Source organism: Leptodactylus fuscus, chromosome 1 (genome assembly GCF_031893055.1).
Source record: "Leptodactylus fuscus isolate aLepFus1 chromosome 1, aLepFus1.hap2, whole genome shotgun sequence".
Classification (NCBI taxonomy): Eukaryota; Metazoa; Chordata; class Amphibia; order Anura; family Leptodactylidae; genus Leptodactylus; species Leptodactylus fuscus.
Genome location: NC_134265.1, coordinates 248,029,108 through 248,052,164, shown reverse-complemented (window position 1 = coordinate 248,052,164; position 23,057 = coordinate 248,029,108). Strand labels below are relative to the sequence as shown.

The window sequence follows — 23,057 nt, the reverse complement described above, 5'->3', positions numbered from 1 at the left end:
GGAACTACGACACCGGTGACGTTGAGAAAAGTAGGCAAAACCCATTGGCTGCCGAAAACATGTGACCTCTAATTTAAAAGAACAGCGCCGCCCAGGTTCGCGTCATTCTGAGCTTGCAATTCACCGAGGACGGAGGTTTCCGTCCAGTTAGCTAGGGCTTAGATTCTGGGTAGGCAAGGACAGGCTAGGATAGGAAGGAGAAGACAACCAACAGCTCTTATAAGAGCTAAATTCCAGGGAGAAGCTTGTCAGTGTAACGTGGCACTGACGGGCTCAATCGCCGCAACCCAGCTTTCCCAGGATCCTGAATGGAATACACTGTCAGTGTATTCCCGTATACCCAATATATACCCCGATACCCGTTCCAACGGTGTGCCCCCCCACCTTCACCCCAGAAATACCCTGCAAGTCCCCTAGCAATAGAATTGGGGCTATATACACCCACAATTTTTACTACTGGTATACAGTGCCATTGTCTGACTGGGAATTCAAAGAATATATTGGGGTTATAAATACCCTCATTTCTTGCTACTGCCATATAGTGCCAGTTTCTGACTGGTAATTCAAAGAATATATTGGGGTTACGTGCACCCACAATTTTTACTACTGGTATACAGTGCCATTGTCTGACTGGGAATTCAAAGAATATATTGGGAATACAAATACCCTCATTTCTTGCTACTGCCATATAGTGCCAGTTTCTGACTGGTAATTCAAAGAATATATTGGGGTTACGTGCACCCACAATTTTTACTACTGGTATACAGTGCCATTGTCTGACTGGGAATTCAAAGAATATATTGGGGTTATAAATACCCTCATTTCTTGCTACTGCCATATAGTGCCAGTTTCTGACTGGTAATTCAAAGAATATATTGGGATTATGTGCACCCACAATTTTTACTACTGGTATACAGTGCCATTGTCTGACTGGGAATTCAAAGAATATATTGGGAATACAAATACCCTCATTTCTTGCTACTGCCATATAGTGCCAGTGTCTGACTGGGAATTCAAAGAATATATTGGGGTTACGTGCACCCACAATTTTTACTACTGGTATACAGTGCCATTGTCTGACTGGGAATTCAAAGAATATATTGGGAATACAAATACCCTCATTTCTTGCTACTGCCATATAGTGCCAGTTTCTGACTGGTAATTCAAAGAATATATTGTGGTTACGTGCACCCACAATTTTTACTACTGGTATACAGTGCCATTGTCTGACTGGGAATTCAAAGAATATATTGGGAATACAAATACCCTCATTTCTTGCTACTGCCATATAGTGCCAGTTTCTGACTGGTAATTCAAAGAATATATTGGGGTTACGTGCACCCACAATTTTTACTACTGGTATACAGTGCCATTGTCTGACTGGGAATTCAAAGAATATATTGGGAATACAAATACCCTCATTTCTTGCTACTGCCATATAGTGCCAGTGTCTGACTGGGAATTCAAAGAATATATTGGGGTTACGTGCACCCACAATTTTTACTACTGGTATACAGTGCCATTGTCTGACTGGGAATTCAAAGAATATATTGGGAATACAAATACCCTCATTTCTTGCTACTGCCATATAGTGCCAGTGTCTGACTGGGAATTCAAAGAATATATTGGGGTTATAAATACCCTCATTTCTTGCTACTGCCATATAGTGCCAGTGTCTGACTGGGAATTCAAAGAATATATTGGGGTTACGTGCACCCACAATTTTTACTACTGGTATACAGTGCCATTGTCTGACTGGGAATTCAAAGAATATATTGGGAATACAAATACCCTCATTTCTTGCTACTGCCATATAGTGCCAGTGTCTGACTGGGAATTCAAAGAATATATTGGGGTTACGTGCACCCACAATTTTTACTACTGGTATACAGTGCCATTGTCTGACTGGGAATTCAAAGAATATATTGGGAATACAAATACCCTCATTTCTTGCTACTGCCATATAGTGCCAGTGTCTGACTGGGAATTCAAAGAATATATTGGGGTTATAAATACCCTCATTTCTTGCTACTGCCATATAGTGCCAGTGTCTGACTGGGAATTCAAAGAATATATTGGGGTTACGTGCACCCACAATTTTTACTACTGGTATACAGTGCCATTGTCTGACTGGGAATTCAAAGAATATATTGGGAATACAAATACCCTCATTTCTTGCTACTGCCATATAGTGCCAGTGTCTGACTGGGAATTCAAAGAATATATTGGGGTTACGTGCACCCACAATTTTTACTACTGGTATACAGTGCCATTGTCTGACTGGGAATTCAAAGAATATATTGGGAATACAAATACCCTCATTTCTTGCTACTGCCATATAGTGCCAGTTTCTGACTGGTAATTCAAAGAATATATTGTGGTTACGTGCACCCACAATTTTTACTACTGGTATACAGTGCCATTGTCTGACTGGGAATTCAAAGAATATATTGGGAATACAAATACCCTCATTTCTTGCTACTGCCATATAGTGCCAGTTTCTGACTGGTAATTCAAAGAATATATTGTGGTTACGTGCACCCACAATTTTTACTACTGGTATACAGTGCCATTGTCTGACTGGGAATTCAAAGAATATATTGGGAATACAAATACCCTCATTTCTTGCTACTGCCATATAGTGCCAGTGTCTGACTGGGAATTCAAAGAATATATTGTGGTTACGTGCACCCACAATTTTTACTACTGGTATACAGTGCCATTGTCTGACTGGGAATTCAAAGAATATATTGGGAATACAAATACCCTCATTTCTTGCTACTGCCATATAGTGCCAGTTTCTGACTGGTAATTCAAAGAATATATTGGGGTTACGTGCACCCACAATTTTTACTACTGGTATACAGTGCCATTGTCTGACTGGGAATTCAAAGAATATATTGGGGTTATAAATACCCTCATTTCTTGCTACTGCCATATAGTGCCAGTTTCTGACTGGTAATTCAAAGAATATATTGGGGTTACGTGCACCCACAATTTTTACTACTGGTATACAGTGCCATTGTCTGACTGGGAATTCAAAGAATATATTGGGAATACAAATACCCTCATTTCTTGCTACTGCCATATAGTGCCAGTGTCTGACTGGGAATTCAAAGAATATATTGGGGTTACGTGCACCCACAATTTTTACTACTGGTATACAGTGCCATTGTCTGACTGGGAATTCAAAGAATATATTGGGAATACAAATACCCTCATTTCTTGCTACTGCCATATAGTGCCAGTTTCTGACTGGTAATTCAAAGAATATATTGTGGTTACGTGCACCCACAATTTTTACTACTGGTATACAGTGCCATTGTCTGACTGGGAATTCAAAGAATATATTGGGAATACAAATACCCTCATTTCTTGCTACTGCCATATAGTGCCAGTTTCTGACTGGTAATTCAAAGAATATATTGGGGTTACGTGCACCCACAATTTTTACTACTGGTATACAGTGCCATTGTCTGACTGGGAATTCAAAGAATATATTGGGAATACAAATACCCTCATTTCTTGCTACTGCCATATAGTGCCAGTGTCTGACTGGGAATTCAAAGAATATATTGTGGTTACGTGCACCCACAATTTTTACTACTGGTATACAGTGCCATTGTCTGACTGGGAATTCAAAGAATATATTGGGAATACAAATACCCTCATTTCTTGCTACTGCCATATAGTGCCAGTTTCTGACTGGTAATTCAAAGAATATATTGGGGTTACGTGCACCCACAATTTTTACTACTGGTATACAGTGCCATTGTCTGACTGGGAATTCAAAGAATATATTGGGGTTATAAATACCCTCATTTCTTGCTACTGCCATATAGTGCCAGTTTCTGACTGGTAATTCAAAGAATATATTGGGGTTACGTGCACCCACAATTTTTACTACTGGTATACAGTGCCATTGTCTGACTGGGAATTCAAAGAATATATTGGGAATACAAATACCCTCATTTCGTGCTACTGCCATATAGTGCCAGTGTCTGACTGGGAATTCAAAGAATATATTGGGGTTACGTGCACCCACAATTTTTACTACTGGTATACAGTGCCATTGTCTGACTGGGAATTCAAAGAATATATTGGGAATACAAATACCCTCATTTCTTGCTACTGCCATATAGTGCCAGTGTCTGACTGGGAATTCAAAGAATATATTGGGGTTACGTGCACCCACAATTTTTACTACTGGTATACAGTGCCATTGTCTGACTGGGAATTCAAAGAATATATTGGGGTTATAAATACCCTCATTTCTTGCTACTGCCATATAGTGCCAGTTTCTGACTGGTAATTCAAAGAATATATTGGGGTTACGTGCACCCACAATTTTTACTACTGGTATACAGTGCCATTGTCTGACTGGGAATTCAAAGAATATATTGGGAATACAAATACCCTCATTTCTTGCTACTGCCATATAGTGCCAGTGTCTGACTGGGAATTCAAAGAATATATTGGGGTTACGTGCACCCACAATTTTTACTACTGGTATACAGTGCCATTGTCTGACTGGGAATTCAAAGAATATATTGGGAATACAAATACCCTCATTTCTTGCTACTGCCATATAGTGCCAGTGTCTGACTGGGAATTCAAAGAATATATTGGGGTTACGTGCACCCACAATTTTTACTACTGGTATACAGTGCCATTGTCTGACTGGGAATTCAAAGAATATATTGGGAATACAAATACCCTCATTTCTTGCTACTGCCATATAGTGCCAGTGTCTGACTGGGAATTCAAAGAATATATTGTGGTTACGTGCACCCACAATTTTTACTACTGGTATACAGTGCCATTGTCTGACTGGGAATTCAAAGAATATATTGGGAATACAAATACCCTCATTTCTTGCTACTGCCATATAGTGCCAGTTTCTGACTGGTAATTCAAAGAATATATTGGGGTTACGTGCACCCACAATTTTTACTACTGGTATACAGTGCCATTGTCTGACTGGGAATTCAAAGAATATATTGGGAATACAAATACCCTCATTTCTTGCTACTGCCATATAGTGCCAGTGTCTGACTGGGAATTCAAAGAATATATTGGGGTTACGTGCACCCACAATTTTTACTACTGGTATACAGTGCCATTGTCTGACTGGGAATTCAAAGAATATATTGGGAATACAAATACCCTCATTTCTTGCTACTGCCATATAGTGCCAGTGTCTGACTGGGAATTCAAAGAATATATTGGGGTTACGTGCACCCACAATTTTTACTACTGGTATACAGTGCCATTGTCTGACTGGGAATTCAAAGAATATATTGGGGTTATAAATACCCTCATTTCTTGCTACTGCCATATAGTGCCAGTTTCTGACTGGTAATTCAAAGAATATATTGGGGTTACGTGCACCCACAATTTTTACTACTGGTATACAGTGCCATTGTCTGACTGGGAATTCAAAGAATATATTGGGAATACAAATACCCTCATTTCTTGCTACTGCCATATAGTGCCAGTGTCTGACTGGGAATTCAAAGAATATATTGGAGTTACGTGCACCCACAATTTTTACTACTGGTATACAGTGCCATTGTCTGACTGGGAATTCAAAGAATATATTGGGAATACAAATACCCTCATTTCTTGCTACTGCCATATAGTGCCAGTGTCTGACTGGGAATTCAAAGAATATATTGGGGTTACGTGCACCCACAATTTTTACTACTGGTATACAGTGCCATTGTCTGACTGGGAATTCAAAGAATATATTGGGGTTATAAATACCCTCATTTCTTGCTACTGCCATATAGTGCCAGTTTCTGACTGGTAATTCAAAGAATATATTGGGGTTACGTGCACCCACAATTTTTACTACTGGTATACAGTGCCATTGTCTGACTGGGAATTCAAAGAATATATTGGGAATACAAATACCCTCATTTCTTGCTACTGCCATATAGTGCCAGTGTCTGACTGGGAATTCAAAGAATATATTGGGATTACGTGCACCCACAATTTTTACTACTGGTATACAGTGCCATTGTCTGACTGGGAATTCAAAGAATATATTGGGAATACAAATACCCTCATTTCTTGCTACTGCCATATAGTGCCAGTTTCTGACTGGTAATTCAAAGAATATATTGTGGTTACGTGCACCCACAATTTTTACTACGGGTATACAGTGCCATTGTCTGACTGGGAATTCAAAGAATATATTGGGAATACAAATACCCTCATTTCTTGCTACTGCCATATAGTGCCAGTTTCTGACTGGTAATTCAAAGAATATATTGTGGTTACGTGCACCCACAATTTTTACTACTGGTATACAGTGCCATTGTCTGACTGGGAATTCAAAGAATATATTGGGAATACAAATACCCTCATTTCTTGCTACTGCCATATAGTGCCAGTTTCTGACTGGTAATTCAAAGAATATATTGGGGTTACGTGCACCCACAATTTTTACTACTGGTATACAGTGCCATTGTCTGACTGGGAATTCAAAGAATATATTGGGAATACAAATACCCTCATTTCTTGCTACTGCCATATAGTGCCAGTGTCTGACTGGGAATTCAAAGAATATATTGGGGTTACGTGCACCCACAATTTTTACTACTGGTATACAGTGCCATTGTCTGACTGGGAATTCAAAGAATATATTGGGAATACAAATACCCTCATTTCTTGCTACTGCCATATAGTGCCAGTTTCTGACTGGTAATTCAAAGAATATATTGGGGTTACGTGCACCCACAATTTTTACTACTGGTATACAGTGCCATTGTCTGACTGGGAATTCAAAGAATATATTGGGAATACAAATACCCTCATTTCTTGCTACTGCCATATAGTGCCAGTGTCTGACTGGGAATTCAAAGAATATATTGGGGTTACGTGCACCCACAATTTTTACTACTGGTATACAGTGCCAATTTCTAACTAGGAATTCAAAATGCGCAAGGCTCCCGGAAAGGGACGTGGACGAGGCCGTGGGCGAGGTCGGGGGAATGGTTCTGGGGAGCAAGGTAGCAGTGAAGACACAGGGCGTCCCGTGCCTACTCCTGTGGGGCAGCAAGCATTGCGCCACTCCACAGTGCCAGGGTTGCTTGCCACATTAACTAAACTGCAGGGTACAAACCTTAGTAGGCCCGAGAACCAGGAACAGGTCTTGCAATGGCTGTCAGAGAACGCTTACAGCACATTGTCCAGCAGCCAGTCAGACTCTGCCTCCTCTCCTCCTATTACCCAACAGTCTTGTCTTCCTTCCTCCCAAAATTCCGAAGCTTTACAGAACAATAACCCAAACTGTCCCTGCTCCCCAGAGCTGTTCTCTGCTCCTTTCATTGTCCCTCAACCTGCCTCTCCACGTCACGATTCCACGAACCTAACAGAGGAGCATCTGTGTCCAGATGCTCAAACACTAGAGTCTCCTCCATCTCCGTTCGATTTGGTGGTGGATGACCAGCAACCCACCCTCATCGACGATGATGTGACGCAGTTGCCGTCAGGGCATCCAGTTGACCGGCGCATTGTGCGGGAGGAGGAGATGAGACAGGAGTTGGAAGAGGAAGTGGTGGATGATGAGGACACTGACCCGACCTGGACAGGGGGGATGTCAAGCGGGGAAAGTAGTGTGGATGTTGAGGCAGGTGCAGCACCAAAAAGGGTAGCTAGAGGCAGAGGCAGAGGTCAGCAGCTTAGGCGAAGCCAGGCCACACCCGGAATCTCCCAAGATGTTCCAGTTCGTACCCAGCCCCGAAAAACTCCCACCTCGAGGGCACGTTTCTCGAAGGTGTGGAGTTTTTTCAAGGAATGCGCCGAGGACAGATATAGTGTTGTCTGCACAATTTGCCTCTCGAAATTGATTAGGGGCTCTGAGAAGAGCAACCTGTCCACCACTTCAATGCGCCGTCATTTGGAATCCAAGCACTGGAATCAGTGGCAGGCAGCAACGGCAGGACAAAGGCCGCCTGCCGTTCACGCCACTGCCACTGCCTCTGCCACTGCCTCTGCCTCTGCCACTGCCACTGCTGACTGTGCTGGCGATGCACTCCAGAGGACGAGCCAGGACACCACTTCATCTGCCTCCGCCACTTTGTTGACTTCTACCTCATCCTCCCCTGGTCCTGTCTTATCTCCTTCTCCTGCACCATCAAAGGCACCATCAGGCGTTTCTTTACAACAACCCACCATCTCTCAGACATTGGAGCGGCGGCAGAAATACACTGCTAACCACCCACACGCGCAAGCCTTGAACGCCAACATCGCTAAACTGCTGGCCCAGGAGATGTTGGCGTTCCGGCTTGTTGAAACTCCCGCCTTCCTGGACCTGATGGCAACTGCGGCACCTCGCTATGCCGTCCCTAGCCGTCACTACTTCTCCCGGTGTGCCGTCCCTGCCTTGCACCAGCACGTGTCACTCAACATCAGGCGGGCCCTTAGTTCCGCGCTTTGCACAAAGGTCCACTTGACCACCGACGCGTGGACAAGTGCATGCGGACAGGGATGCTACATTTCACTGACGGCACACTGGGTGAATGTAGTTGAGGCTGGGACTGCTTCCCAAACTGGCCCGGTGTACCTCGTCTCCCCGCCTAACATTCCTGGCAGGGACACGAGAAGAACACCCCCCTCCTCCTCCTCCTCTACCGCCTCCTCCTCCGCCACCGCCTCCTCCTCCGCCACCGCCTCCTCCTCCGCTGTTAGATTGACCCCAGCTACGAGTTGGAAACGTTGCAGCACTGGCGTTGGTAGACGTCAGCAGGCTGTGCTGAAGCTGATCAGCTTGGGGGACAGACAGCACACTGCCTCCGAGGTGAGGGATGCCCTCCTCGATGAGACGGCAATATGGTTTGAGCCGCTGCACCTGGGCCCAGGCATGGTCGTTTGTGATAACGGCCGGAACCTGGTAGCAGCTCTGGAGCTTGCCGGACTCCAACATGTTCCATGCCTGGCCCACGTCTTCAACCTAGTGGTGCAACGTTTCCTAAAGAGCTACCCCAATGTTCCAGAGCTACTGGTGAAAGTGCGGCGCATGTGCGCCCACTTTCGCAAGTCGACAGTAGCCGCTGCTAGCTTAAAATCTCTCCAGCAACGCCTGCATGTGCCACAACACCGGCTTTTGTGCGACGTCCCCACACGCTGGAACTCAACGTTTCAGATGTTGAATAGAGTGGTTGAGCAGCAGAGACCTTTGATGGAATACCAGCTACAAAACCCTAGGGTGCCACAAAGTCAGCTGCCTCAGTTTCACATCCATGAGTGGCCATGGATGAGAGACCTTTGTGACATCCTACGGGTCTTTGAGGAGTCCACAAGGAGGGTGAGCTCTGAGGATGCGATGGTGAGCCTTACAATCCCGCTCTTGTGTGTTCTGAGAGAATCCCTGATTGACATCAGGGATAACTCAGATCACACAGAGGAGTTAGGGATAGCATCCGATCCGTCACAGCTGGAGAGTAGGTCCACACATCTGTCCGCTTCACTGCGTTTAATGGAGGAGGAGGAGGAGGAGGAGGAAGAAGAGTTGTCCGATGATGTGATGGTGATACAGGAGGTTTCCGGGCAACTTCGAATCGTCCCATTGTTGCAGCGCGGATGGGTAGACATGGAGGATGAGGAGGAAATGGAGATTGAACTTTCCGGTGGGGCCAGAGGAGTCATGCCAACTAACACTGTGGCAGACATGGCTGAGTTCATGTTGGGGTGCTTTACAACCGACAAGCGTATTGTCAAAATCATGGAGGACAACCAGTACTGGATCTTTGCTATCCTTGACCCCCGGTATAAAAACAACATCTCGTCTTTTATTCCGGTAGAGGGGAGGGCCAATCGCATCAATGCTTGCCACAGGCAATTGGTGCAGAATATGATGGAGATGTTTCCAGCATGTGACGTTGGCGGCAGGGAGGGCAGTTCCTCCAGTAGGCAACCAAGTTCTCACCGGTCCACACAAACGAGGGGCACACTGTCTAAGGTCTGGGACACCTTGATGGCACCCCCTCGCCAAAGTGCCACCACGGAGGGTCCTAGTGTCACCAGGCGTGAGAAGTATAGGCGCATGTTGCGGGAATACCTTTCCGACCACAGCCCTGTCCTCTCCGACCCCTCTGCGCCCTACACGTATTGGGTGTCGAAGTTGGACCTGTGGCTTGAACTTGCCCTATATGCCTTGGAGGTGCTGTCCTGTCCTGCCGCCAGCGTCCTATCTGAGAGGGTGTTCAGTGCAGCCGGTGGCATCATCACTGACAAGCGCACCCGTCTGTCAGCTGAGAGTGCCGACCGGCTCACTTTGATAAAAATGAACCACCACTGGGTAGAGCCGTCATTTTTGTGCCCACCTGTGTAAAGCACCCCAACATGAAACTCCATGTCTGTACTCAACCTCTCCAATTCCTCCGCATCCTCATACTCATCCACCATAAGCGTTGCACAATTCTGCTAATACTAGGCTCCCTCCACCCTGATTTCCCCCAACTCTGCTGGTTAGAGGCTCCCTCCACCCTGATTTCCACCAACTCTGCTGGTTAGAGGCTCCCTCCACCATGAATTTGCCCAAACTGGGCTGTTTAGAGGCTCCCTCCACCATGAATTGGTCCAAACTGGGGTTTTTAGAGGCTCCCTCCACCATGAATTGGTCCAAACTGGGCTGTTTAGCGGCTCCCTCCACCATTAATTGGTCCAAACTTGGCTGTTTAGAGGCTCCCTCCACCATTAATTGGTCCAAACTGGGCTGGTTAGAGGCTCCCTCCACCATGAATTGGTCCAAACTGGGCTGTTTAGCGGCTCCCTCCACCATTAATTGGTCCAAACTTGGCTGTTTAGAGGCTCCCTCCACCATTAATTGGTCCAAACTGGGCTGGTTAGAGGCTCCCTCCACCATGAATTGGTCCAAACTGGGTTTTTTAGAGGCTCCCTCCACCATGAATTGGTCCAAACTGGGGTTTTTAGAGGCTCCCTCCACCATGAATTGGTCCAAACTGGGCTGTTTAGCGGCTCCCTCCACCATTAATTGGTCCAAACTTGGCTGTTTAGAGGCTCCCTCCACCATTAATTGGTCCAAACTGGGCTGGTTAGCGGCTCCCTCCACCATTAATTGGTCCAAACTGGGCTGGTTAGAGGCTCCCTCCACCATGAATTTGCCCAAACTGGGCTGTTTAGAGGCTCCCTCCACCATGAATTTGCCCAAACTGGGCTGTTTAGCGGCTCCCTCCACCATGAATTGGTCCAAACTGGGTTTTTTAGAGGCTCCCTCCACCATGAATTGGTCCAAACTTGGCTGTTTAGAGGCTCCCTCCACCATTAATTGGTCCAAACTGGGCTGGTTAGAGGCTCCCTCCACCATGAATCGGTCCAAACTGGGTTTTTTAGAGGCTCCCTCCACCATGAATTGGTCCAAACTGGGGTTTTTAGAGGCTCCCTCCACCATGAATTGGTCCAAACTGGGCTGTTTAGCGGCTCCCTCCACCATTAATTGGTCCAAACTGGGCTGGTTAGAGGCTCCCTCCACCATGAATGTGCCCAAACTGGGCTGTTTAGAGGCTCCCTCCACCATGAATTTGCCCAAACTGGGCTGGTTAGAGGCTCCCTCCACCATGAATTGGTCCAAACTGGGGTTTTTAGAGGCTCCCTCCACCATGAATTGGTCCAAACTTGGCTGTTTAGAGGCTCCCTCCACCATTAATTGGTCCAAACTGGGCTGGTTAGAGGCTCCCTCCACCATGAATTTGCCCAAACTGGGCTGGTTAGAGGCTCCCTCCACCATGAATTGGTCCAAACTGGGGTTTTTAGAGGCTCCCTCCACCATGAATTGGTCCAAACTGGGCTGTTTAGAGGCTCCCTCCACCATTAATTGGTCCAAACTGGGCTGGTTAGAGGCTCCCTCCACCATGAATTGGTCCAAACTGGGTTTTTTAGAGGCTCCCTCCACCATGAATTTGCCCAAACTGGGCTGTTTAGAGGCTCCCTCCACCATTAATTGGTCCAAACTGGGCTGGTTAGAGGCTCCCTCCACCATGAATTTCCCAAAACTTGGCTGTTTAGAGGCTCCCTCCACCATGAATTGGTCCAAACTGGGCTGGTTAGAGGCTCCCTCCACCATGAATTTGCCCAAACTGGGCTGTTTAGAGGCTCCCTCCACCATGAATTGGTCCAAACTGGGTTTTTTAGAGGCTCCCTCCACCATGAATTGGTCCAAACTGGGCTGTTTAGAGGCTCCCTCCACCATGAATTTGCCCAAACTGGGCTGGTTAGAGGCTCCCTCCACCATGAATTGGTCCAAACTGGGCTGGTTAGAGGCTCCCTCCACCATGAATTTGCCCAAACTGGGCTGTTTAGAGGCTCCCTCCACCATGAATTGGTCCAAACTGGGTTTTTTAGAGGCTCCCTCCACCATGAATTGGTCCAAACTGGGCTGTTTAGAGGCTCCCTCCACCATGAATTTGCCCAAACTGGGCTGGTTAGAGGCTCCCTCCACCATGAATTGGTCCAAACTGGGCTGGTTAGAGGCTCCCTCCACCATGAATTTGCCCAAACTGGGCTGTTTAGAGGCTCCCTCCACCATGAATTGGTCCAAACTGGGTTTTTTAGAGGCTCCCTCCACCATGAATTGGTCCAAACTGGGCTGTTTAGAGGCTCCCTCCACCATGAATTTGCCCAAACTGGGCTGGTTAGAGGCTCCCTCCACCATGAATTGGTCCAAACTGGGCTGGTTAGAGGCTCCCTCCACCATGAATTTGCCCAAACTGGGCTGTTTAGAGGCTCCCTCCACCATGAATTGGTCCAAACTGGGTTTTTTAGAGGCTCCCTCCACCATGAATTGGTCCAAACTGGGCTGTTTAGAGGCTCCCTCCACCATGAATTTGCCCAAACTGGGCTGTTTAGAGGCTCCCTCCACCATTAATTGGTCCAAACTGGGCTGGTTAGAGGCTCCCTCCACCATGAATTTGCCCAAACTGGGCTGTTTAGAGGCTCCCTCCACCATGAATTTGCCCAAACTGGGCTGTTTAGAGGCTCCCTCCACCATGAATTTGCCCAAACTGGGCTGGTTAGAGGCTCCCTCCACCATGAATTGGTCCAAACTGGGTTTTTTAGAGGCTCCCTCCACCATGAATTTGCCCAAACTGGGCTGGTTAGAGGCTCCCTCCACCATGAATTGGTCCAAACTGGGTTTTTTAGAGGCTCCCTTCACCATGAATTTGCCCAAACTGGGCTGGTTAGAGGCTCCCTCCACCATGAATTGGTCCAAACTGGGTTTTTTAGAGGCTCCCTCCACCATGAATTTGCCCACACTGGGCTGGTTAGAGGCTCCCTCCACCATGAATTGGTCCAAACTGGGGTTTTTAGAGGCTCCCTCCACCATGAATTTGCCCAAACTGGGGTGTTTAGAGGCTCCCTCCACCATGAATTTGCCCAAACTCTGCTGGTTAGAGGCTCAATCCACCCTGATTTTCAAAACAAATGTTGGTGCCAACCTCAACTTACTACAAGGGCCAAATTCACTGCTGGTGACAAGCTCTCCTCACTGCAAGTGCCAAATACACATGTTTCAAGGTGTTTTCCTACTGTCAGAGAGGTGGTATTGAGTGTGTAAAGTGTGTAGTTGTTAGGCTGTGATGTTGGGGTAATAGAGGGTCTTTGGTGTGTTAGATGCCCCCAGACATGCTTCCCCTGCTGTCCCAGTGTCATTCCAGAGGTGTTGGCATCATTTCCTGGGGTGTCATAGTGGACTTGGTGACCCTCCAGACACGGATTTGGGTTTCCCCCTTAACGAGTATCTGTTCCCCATAGACTATAATGGGGTTCGAAACCCGTTCGAACACACGAACATTGAGCGGCTGTTCGAATCGAATTTCGAACCTCGAACATTTTAGTGTTCGCTCATCTCTACAAAGGAACATTGACATGCTATGACTAAGGGGATTCTCTCCCAGTAATGCATATGTGATTCCTGTTGTACTCTGTAGGAGTGTTTCTCCTTGTTTTGTTTTTTTTAAAGTTTTAAGCATTTTCTGGCTCGCCTGGTTGCTGGATCACACCAAAATAGCATTGAGTTTACTGAAAGTCTATGGCGGCAGTATGTCAGGTTTTTTTCTCCAAATCTGTGTAATGCAATATACATTTACTGAGCATATTATTTGATGTGCATTTATATTGGATTTCTAGTACTAAAAATTAATCTTTAATGGTAAAGGCAATGTCTATATCTACTGAGGAAGTGCATAGAGTCCTGTCCATCAAACAGTTAAAGTTTGCCCACCAGCTTGTTGAAGTATACAGGAAGTGAGAAGAGAGAGCAAGTAAATTGGTGAGAGAGGGGGATAGGAAAACCCTTTTAATTGGCAAAAGTAAACTATTAATAGAGATGAGCGAGTAGTGTTCGATCAAGTAGGTGTTCGATCGAATACTACGGTATTTGAAATACTCGTACTCGATCAAACACTACTAGCTGTTCGAAGTTTAAGGTTGATTGGCAGAATTCTATACATTCTGCCAATCAACGCTGGTTCTTCTCTTACCTTTAGAACCTCAGACATTTTAGTGTTCGCTCATCTCTAACTATTAACACTACCTTTTAAAGTATACTTACGTTGCTACATTTTTTCACATGTACGTAAAACTTTTGCTCTGCACAGTATGTGGCTAGTTTTTGGCCTTACAAGAAAATACTAATAAACTCTCCCATTAATGAACATATTAGTCATCTTTAGGTATGTTAATTACTAGTGCCTTACCTACTAGTACTTCTGATTGCTAGGAACATGAGCAAATAGCAGTGAAATATCACAATGAGTGGGATGAAAAAGACAAAGCAGCACAGCATCATAGTGTAACTTTTGTTTGCAGATGTAGATGTGACATAATCCCATGTACATGATATCATTAAGCCTTCAGGCACATAAGAGCCTAAAAAAGAGAAAAAGAATTAATGATCCGACACATTAAACACAATAATAACATATGAAAAATTGAGAGTCTTCAGTAGTTGATGCCTTTTTTAATGGCTAGCTAAAATGATGACAGATTGCAAGCTTTCGAGGCTCTAGCCCCCTTCCTCAGACATAGTTCCACTAGCGGAAAAAGGAACCCATTGAAGTCAATGGGATGCTTTTTTTCCATGTGGATTCTGATGCGGATTCATCATCAAAATCAGCGCAAAAAAAAAACCCTCAATGTGAATGGACCCTTATGATACACAGTCTTCCACTGCCAGAAAAGAGAAAATTAACCCTTTAATGGCAAAATTAGTAGTTGGTCAGCAACATATAGTCTAGGACAGATAATGAAACGGAGTGTGTGGCACAAAAAGTGGCATGACTACTATGAACGTGGGCACTGACTGCAAATGGAAATTATGAGAACCTTGTGTACACAAACATACTATGATAAATACTTCATGATGGTCTGCACCCAGTTAGAGAAGAAAATGGAAATATAAATGTTGTTGAAATGCACAGAGAGGACCTAGTTGTGAGGGAAGCATTGTGCAACTTTTTCACCACATGATTCTCCTGAACACCATGGAAATCTATAAATCTATAGTTCGTACATTTGGTCATATACAGCTGTGAAGGGTCCAGGTCTTACATCCAAACTCGAGCCTTCTAAACACATGCATAATATGTACAGTGGGGCAAAAAAGTATTTAGTCAGTCACCAATAGTGCAAGTTCCACCACTTAAAAAGATGAGAGGCGTCTGTAATTTACATCATAGGTAGACCTCAACTATGAGAGACAAAATGAGAAAACAAATCCAGAAAATCACATTGTCTGATTTTGTAAGAATTTATTTGCAAATTATGGTGGAAAATAAGTATTTGGTCACCTACAAACAATCAAGATTTCTGGCTCTCACAGACCTGTAACTTCTTCTTTAAGAGTCTCCTCTTTCCTCCACTCATTACCTGTAGTAATGGCACCTGTTTAAACTTGTTATCAGTATAAAAAGACACCTGTGCACACCCTCAAACAGTCAGACTCCAAACTCCACTATGGTGAAGACCAAAGAGCTGTCAAAGGACACCAGAAACAAAATTGTAGCCCTGCACCAGGCTGGGAAGACTGAATCTGCAATAGCCAACCAGTTTGGATTGAAGAAATCAACTGTGGGAGCAATAATTAGAAAATGGAAGACATACAAGACCACTGATAATCTCCCTCGATCTGGGGCTCCACGCAAAATCTCACCCCGTGGGGTCAAAATGATCACAAGAACGGTGAGCAAAAATCCCAGAACCACGCGGGGGGACCTAGTGAATGAACTGCAGAGAGCTGGGACCAATGTAACAAAGCCTACCATCAGTAACACACTACGCCGCCAGGGACTCAGATCCTGCAGTGCCAGACGTGTCCCACTGCTTAAGCCAGTACATGTCCGGGCCCGTCTGAAGTTTGCTAGAGAGCATTTGGATGATCCAGAAGAGTATTGGGAGAATGTCCTATGGTCTGATGAAACCAAACTGGAACTGTTTGGTAGAAACACAACTTTTCGTGTTTGGAGGAAAAAGAATACTGTGTTGCATCCATCAAACACCATACCTACTGTAAAGCATGGGGGTGGAAACATCATGCTTTGGGGCTGTTTCTCTGCAAAGGGGCCAGGACGACTGATCCGGGTACATGAAAGAATGAATGGGGCCATGTATCGTGAGATTTTGAGTGCAAACCTCCTTCCATCAGCAAGGGCATTGAAGATGAAACATGGCTGGGTCTTTCAACATGACAATGATCCAAAGCACACTGCCAGGGCAACGAAGGAGTGGCTTTGTAAGAAGCATTTCATGGTCCTGGAGTGGCCTAGCCAGTCTCCAGATCTCAACCCTATAGAAAACCTTTTGAGGGAGTTGAAAGTCCGTGTTGCCAAGCGACAGCCCCAAAACATCACTGCTCTAGAGGAGATCTGCATGGAGGAATGGGCCAACATACCAACAACAGTGTGTGCCAACCTTGTGAAGACTTACAGAAAACGTTTGACCTCTGTCATTGCCAACAAAGGATATATAACAAATAGAGATGAGCGAACACTAAAATGTTCGAGGTTCGAAATTCGATTCGAACAGCCGCTCACTGTTCGAGTGTGCGAATGGGTTTCGAACCCCATTATAGTCTATGGGGAACATATACTCGTTAAGGGGGAAACCCAAATCCGTGTCTGGAGGGTCACCAAGTCCACTATGACACCCCAGGAAATGATACCAACACCCTGGAATGACACTGGGACAGCAGGGGAAGCATGTCTGGGGGGCATAAAAGTCACTTTATTTCATGGAAATCCCTGTCAGTTTGCGATTTTCGCAAGCTAACTTTTCCCCATAGAAATGCATTGGCCAGTGCTGATTGGCCAGAGTACGGAACTCGACCAATCAGCGCTGGCTCTGCTGGAGGAGGCGGAGTCTAAGATCGCTCCACACCAGTCTCCATTCAGGTCCGACCTTAGACTCCGCCTCCTCCGGCAGAGCCAGCGCTGATTGGCCGAAGGCTGGCCAATGCATTCCTATGCGAATGCAGAGACTTAGCAGTGCTGAGCCAGTTCTGCTCAACTACATATCTGATGCACACTCGGCACTGCTACATCAGATGTAGCAATCTGATGTAGCAGAGCCGAGGGTGCACTAGAACCCCTGTGCAAACTCAGTTCACGCTAATAGAATGCATTGGCCAGCGCTGATTGGCCAGAGTACGGAATTCGGCCAATCAGCGCTGGCTCTGCCGGAGGAGGCGGAGTCTAAGGTCGGACCTGAATGGAGACTGGTGTGGAGCGATCTTAGACTCCGCCTCCTCCAGCAGAGCCAGCGCTGATTGGCCGAATTCCGTACTCTGGCCAATCAGTGCTGGCCAATGCATTCTATTGGCGTGATGAAGCAGTGCTGAATGTGTGTGTTTAGCTCAACTACACCGGTGGAGTAGTTGAGCTAAGCACACAGATTCAGCTCTGCTTCAATCAGCGCTGGCCAATGCATTCTATTAGCTTGATGAAGCAGAGTGTGCACAAGGGTTCAAGCGCACCCTCGGCTCTGATGTAGCAGAGCCGAAGGTGCACTTGAACCCTTGTGCACCCTTGGCTCTGCTACATCAGAGCCGAGGGTGCGCTTGAACCCTTGTGCAGCCTCGGCTCTGCTACATCAGAGCCGAGGGTGCGCTTGAACCCTTGTGCACACTCTGCTTCATCAAGCTAATAGAATGCATTGGCCAGCGCTGATTGAAGCAGAGCTGAATCTGTGTGCTTAGCTCAACTACTCCACCGGTGTAGTTGAGCTAAACACACACATTCAGCACTGCTTCATCACGCCAATAGAATGCACTGGCCAGTGCTGATTGGCCAGAGTACGGAATTCGGCCAATCAGTGCTGGCTCTGCTGGAGGAGGCGGAGTCTAAGATTGCTCCACACCAGTCTCCATTCTGGTCCGACCTTAGACTCCGCCTACTCCAGCCGAGCCAGCGCTGATTGGCCGAATTCCGTACTCTGGCCAATCAGCACTGGCTAATGCATTGTATTGGCGTGATGAAGCAGTGCTGAATGTGTGTGTTTAGCTCAACTACACCGGTGGAGTAGTTGAGCTAAGCACACAGATTCAGCTCTGCTTCAATCAGCGCTGGCCAATGCATTCTATTAGCTTGATGAAGCAGAGTGTGCACCGGTGGAGTAGTTGAGCTAAGCACACAGATTCAGCTCTGCTTCAATCAGCGCTGGCCAATGCATTCTATTAGCTTGATGAAGCAGAGTGTGCACCGGTGGAGTAGTTGAGCTAAGCACACAGATTCAGCTCTGCTTCAATCAGCGCTGACCAATGCATTCTATTAGCTTGATGAAGCAGAGTGTGCACAAGGGTTCAAGCGCACCCTCGGCTCTGATGTAGCAGAGCCGAGGGTGCACTTGAACCCTTGTGCACACTCTGCTTCATCAAGCTAATAGAATGCATTGGCCAGCGCTGATTGGCCAAAGTACGGAATTCGGCCAATCAGCGCTGGCCAATGCATCCCTATGGGAAAAAGTTTATCTCACAAAAATCACAATTACACACCCAATAGAGCCCCAAAAAGTTATTTTTAATAACATTCCCCCCTAAATAAAGGTTCTCCCTAGCTATCCCTGCCTGTACAGCTATCCCTGTCTCATAGTCACAAAGTTCACATTCTCATATGACCCGGATTTGAAATCCACTATTCGTCTAAAATGGAGGTCACCTGATTTCGGCAGCCAATGACTTTTTCCAATTTTTTTCAATGCCCCCGGTGTCGTAGTTCCTGTCCCACCTCCCCTGCGCTGTTATTGGTGCAAAAAAGGCGCCAGGGAAGGTGGGAGGGGAATCGAATTTTGGCGCACTTTACCACGCGGTGTTCGATTCGAACATGGCGAACACCCTGATATCCGATCGAACATGTGTTCGATAGAACACTGTTCGCTCATCTCTAATAACAAAGTATTGAGATGAAATTTTGTTACTGACCAAATACTTATTTTCCACCATAATTTGCAAATAAATTCTTACAAAATCAGACAATGTGATTTTCTGGATTTTTTTTCTCATTTTGTCTCTCATAGTTGAGGTCTACCTATGATGTAAATTACAGATGCCTCTCATCTTTTTAAGTGGTGGAACTTGCACTATTGGTGAATGACTAAATACTTTTTTGCCCCACTGTATATATACATATACATTTATCAAGGCACATTTTTTATGTCTTATAATACAGTAACTGTAAGAACATAGACAGACCTATGTAAATCCTAAATTAAAACATTAGCTTATAAATTAAGGCTTTATTCACATCTGTGTTGGAGTCTCAATAAGAGACTTCTTTGCAGATTCTGACAAAAATCAGCAGAGAGAAAAGTCCTTCATGGAGGACCCCATTACATGTTATGGGGTGCGCAAATGTCCGTGGGTAACCACTGTTTTTGTGAGTGGGATCTCCGTTGTTCGGGTCTCAATACGAATGACGGAGAGCACGGCACAAGTGGGAACTTAGCCTAAGTCATAAAGTAAAAATAGAAAAAACATAGTTTTGCAAAAAAAAAAATTAATGAGAATGTATGGTACTAAATGTTCCTCGAAATAACATGATGAATAATATCATGTAAAAACCATACCATAAACCTGTAAGTCATTGTAAGCATTACGGTCTTAGACTTTTAGTCTTTTAATCTTAAGTAATATTACATCATATAAAATCTGCTTTCAATGTAAGACAGCGATTTAACCCTGATAGCAAGCAGTTAATCAGTCTGAGTGCCTCTCAGCTGTCATTCATTTCTGTATGTATCCATGAAAATGATTGCACTTACTCCAACCAAGTAACGGTGCCATGCTCCACATTAGCGAATAGAGCCAAACAAGAAGAATTACTTGCATTGTCCGCTTTTTTGAAGACCACTGTATAGATTGTAATGGTCTGGTTATAACTAGGTAACGATCAATAGCAATAGCCAGCAACGTCATCATTGAGGTTATTCCAAATAATGCCCCACAGAATGCATAGACATTACAGGCTGGAACAGAAAATGGAAAACAAGATTAGAAATAGAGGACAGTGTAAATGTAGCATAAAATATTCTAACTGTATACATAGACTCATATGCCTGTAGAAATAATATCAGGGAATAATGAGAATAATATTGAAAAATATCATATTCTGCCAAACTTGACAACATTTTGGGAGCCGTTAATAGAGAGTAGGACACCAAAATTAGATTTCAGGGTATGATAGACATACTATATAAAATATCATAAATAAAATTCCTCTCTATAGACAGTCAGTTCAGCAGTACAATATTTATAAAAGCTTGACAAGAAGGATTTGCTGATAGCAGGTGGATATGACTTCTGCTGCTCTGTTAAGAAGTTGTCTGGAATGTTAAGACATAGAGTCCCTAATCTGCCACTGGTCAAATAATGCTTTGACTATGGGAAAGTAGATATACAGTAGATTAGGAACTCACAGCATCATTAACTGCTATGATACTATAAGTTAGGTTCAGATGAGCCATGGTCAGTCTGGGAATTGTGTGGGAAATGGTTATTCTGTCCAAAGACAGCTGTCTGAATCAGACCTAGGGGTGGGAAATAATAGAAAAAAATTGAAAGCCATTACTCACACATAAAAATGATGAAAAAGGAACAAGTTTTCTCCCCAGAATGCACAATGAATTGGCCAGACCAGTATTTTGCTCTTTAAAAAATAACTTGTTCCTTTACTATATACTGAACTGTATAGCTTCTCACAGAAAGGTATCATACTTATCATTCAAGCACATAAAACAGGCAAACCATCTGGGTAGCTATCTTTGGGCAGCAACTTTACCCTGTCCTGTTCCTCCTGCATGAGCTTCAAGATCTGGCACTCTTCAGCTGATATATTTCAGCATCTTTGATCTGTTTTTAGCTGAAATTCTTAATGCATAGACCTGCTGACTACTGCACAAACCAAGAGCTTAAGAAATCACATGTCATATATGAAAGTATCACATCTGAGTCCAGTGATTGGCTATAGGAGTTATGTATGTAAAGTATGTGTCTGCTGCAGAGAGAACCAAAGAAGCAGCACCAGAGTCCGGAGTTCCAGCGGATTTAAAAGCTACCTCCGTTTTCATCAAAAAAGAAAAAATATGAATGGTCTTGCTGGGAAATCTGTTCTCTGGCTGAATAAGCCTTCATAAGTGGTATCTGCACATAACAGCCCAATTATAATTGCAAAACGTTTTGCAGGTGTCATGTACATTACAGAGCATTCTGATCCCACAAGCACAAACGTTACCAACGACACACAAGACGAAGGGAAAGTAAAATAGAATAATAATGTAACACATAATAAACATCACTGGATAAGATAATAAATAGTGAAAAAACATAATACTAGATATACTCTAATCATAAATTCCAAGCATATGTATCAAATCATGTATCTATGAAGCACAAAAAAGAATATTGCCCAAATATATCTAAAAGTGAATAATAAAAGCAACTCATACATTCATATCAAATATAAATAAATAGTAAATAATACATAATCCAGAATAAATCAAAATACTGAGTCTATGGCAATTCATAATAAATCAAAATACTGAGGCTATGGCAATTCATAATAAATCAAAGTACTGAGGCTATGGCAATTCATAATGAATCAAAATACTGTATCTATAGCAATTCATAATAAATTAAATGACCCACAAAAAAAAAAAAATCACAAAACAAAAAGTAAGTATACCTGACGTCATAATTCCAGACATGTACAGTCACCTGTACACACAGTAATTTTTTGCAGTTAAGTGCCAGTTGTGTAGGTGCCTAGACAGCATTTATCAAATAATTTTGGATACACTTCATTCATAATTAAAAAAAGACCTTCTAAAAACCTGCCAGGGGCAGACCAAACACATGATTTGGAAGTGGTGCTGGTGGTAGGATCACTGCCAGACACGTCTACACTTTTGGCTCTTTACTCACCTTAAGCAAAAGCACCATTATGGCTTCTCTCTCAGAGGTAGGCAAGTTACCCTCCTCTAATGCTTCCCAAAACATGGATATAAGTCTAGGCAATAAAATCTTTCCATATTTATTTTGCTTCCATACATCTTGAAAAATTCCCTGCACAGCCTATTCACCCCAGGGCCTTTTTCATTGTGAGCTTCAGGGCTCAGCAGATAATCTAGCCAAAGATATATCACCAAGGAAGTCAGTAATCTTTGGTTCAGTGTCCTGCATTCATGCACTCTCCCTGGTCTACTTGTAGGCCATCCTGAGCCCCTACAATAAGTAGCCAGTAGAGATGAGCGAACACTATTCGAAACAGCAGTTTCGAATAGCACGATCCCATAGAAATGAATGGAAGCGGCCGGCACCCAGACTTTGCCGGCGGCCGGCCGCGTGCTCGCTACGTCCATTCATTTCTATGGGAGCGTGCAATTCGAAACGACTGTTTCGAATAGTGTTCGCTCATCTCTAGTGGCCAGCACTTTCTCCCTCTTTAAAGTTCTTTTGTATGGTAAACAGTTAATTTTGAGTATTTTTAATTAAGAATAAGTTCACATGAGATTTTTTGGACCGGAACCTGAGGTGCAGGCCGCCT

At 44.5% G+C, this 23,057-nt stretch overlaps 1 protein-coding gene across 3 annotated transcripts in view; it reads right to left on the bottom strand.

The window, feature by feature from the left end:
• LOC142217416 (melanopsin-B-like) overlaps positions 1 to 23,057 on the bottom strand; it is a 140,236-nt gene that overhangs the window by 46,887 nt on the left and 70,292 nt on the right. For all 3 annotated transcript variants that reach the window (XM_075285657.1, XM_075285665.1, XM_075285674.1), the window contains 2 exons: positions 20,278 to 20,481; positions 14,724 to 14,895 (listed from right to left, as the gene is read on the bottom strand). In XM_075285657.1, the coding sequence (XP_075141758.1) occupies positions 14,724 to 14,895; positions 20,278 to 20,481 (376 nt within the window). The remainder of the gene's footprint in view (positions 1 to 14,723; positions 14,896 to 20,277; positions 20,482 to 23,057) is intronic.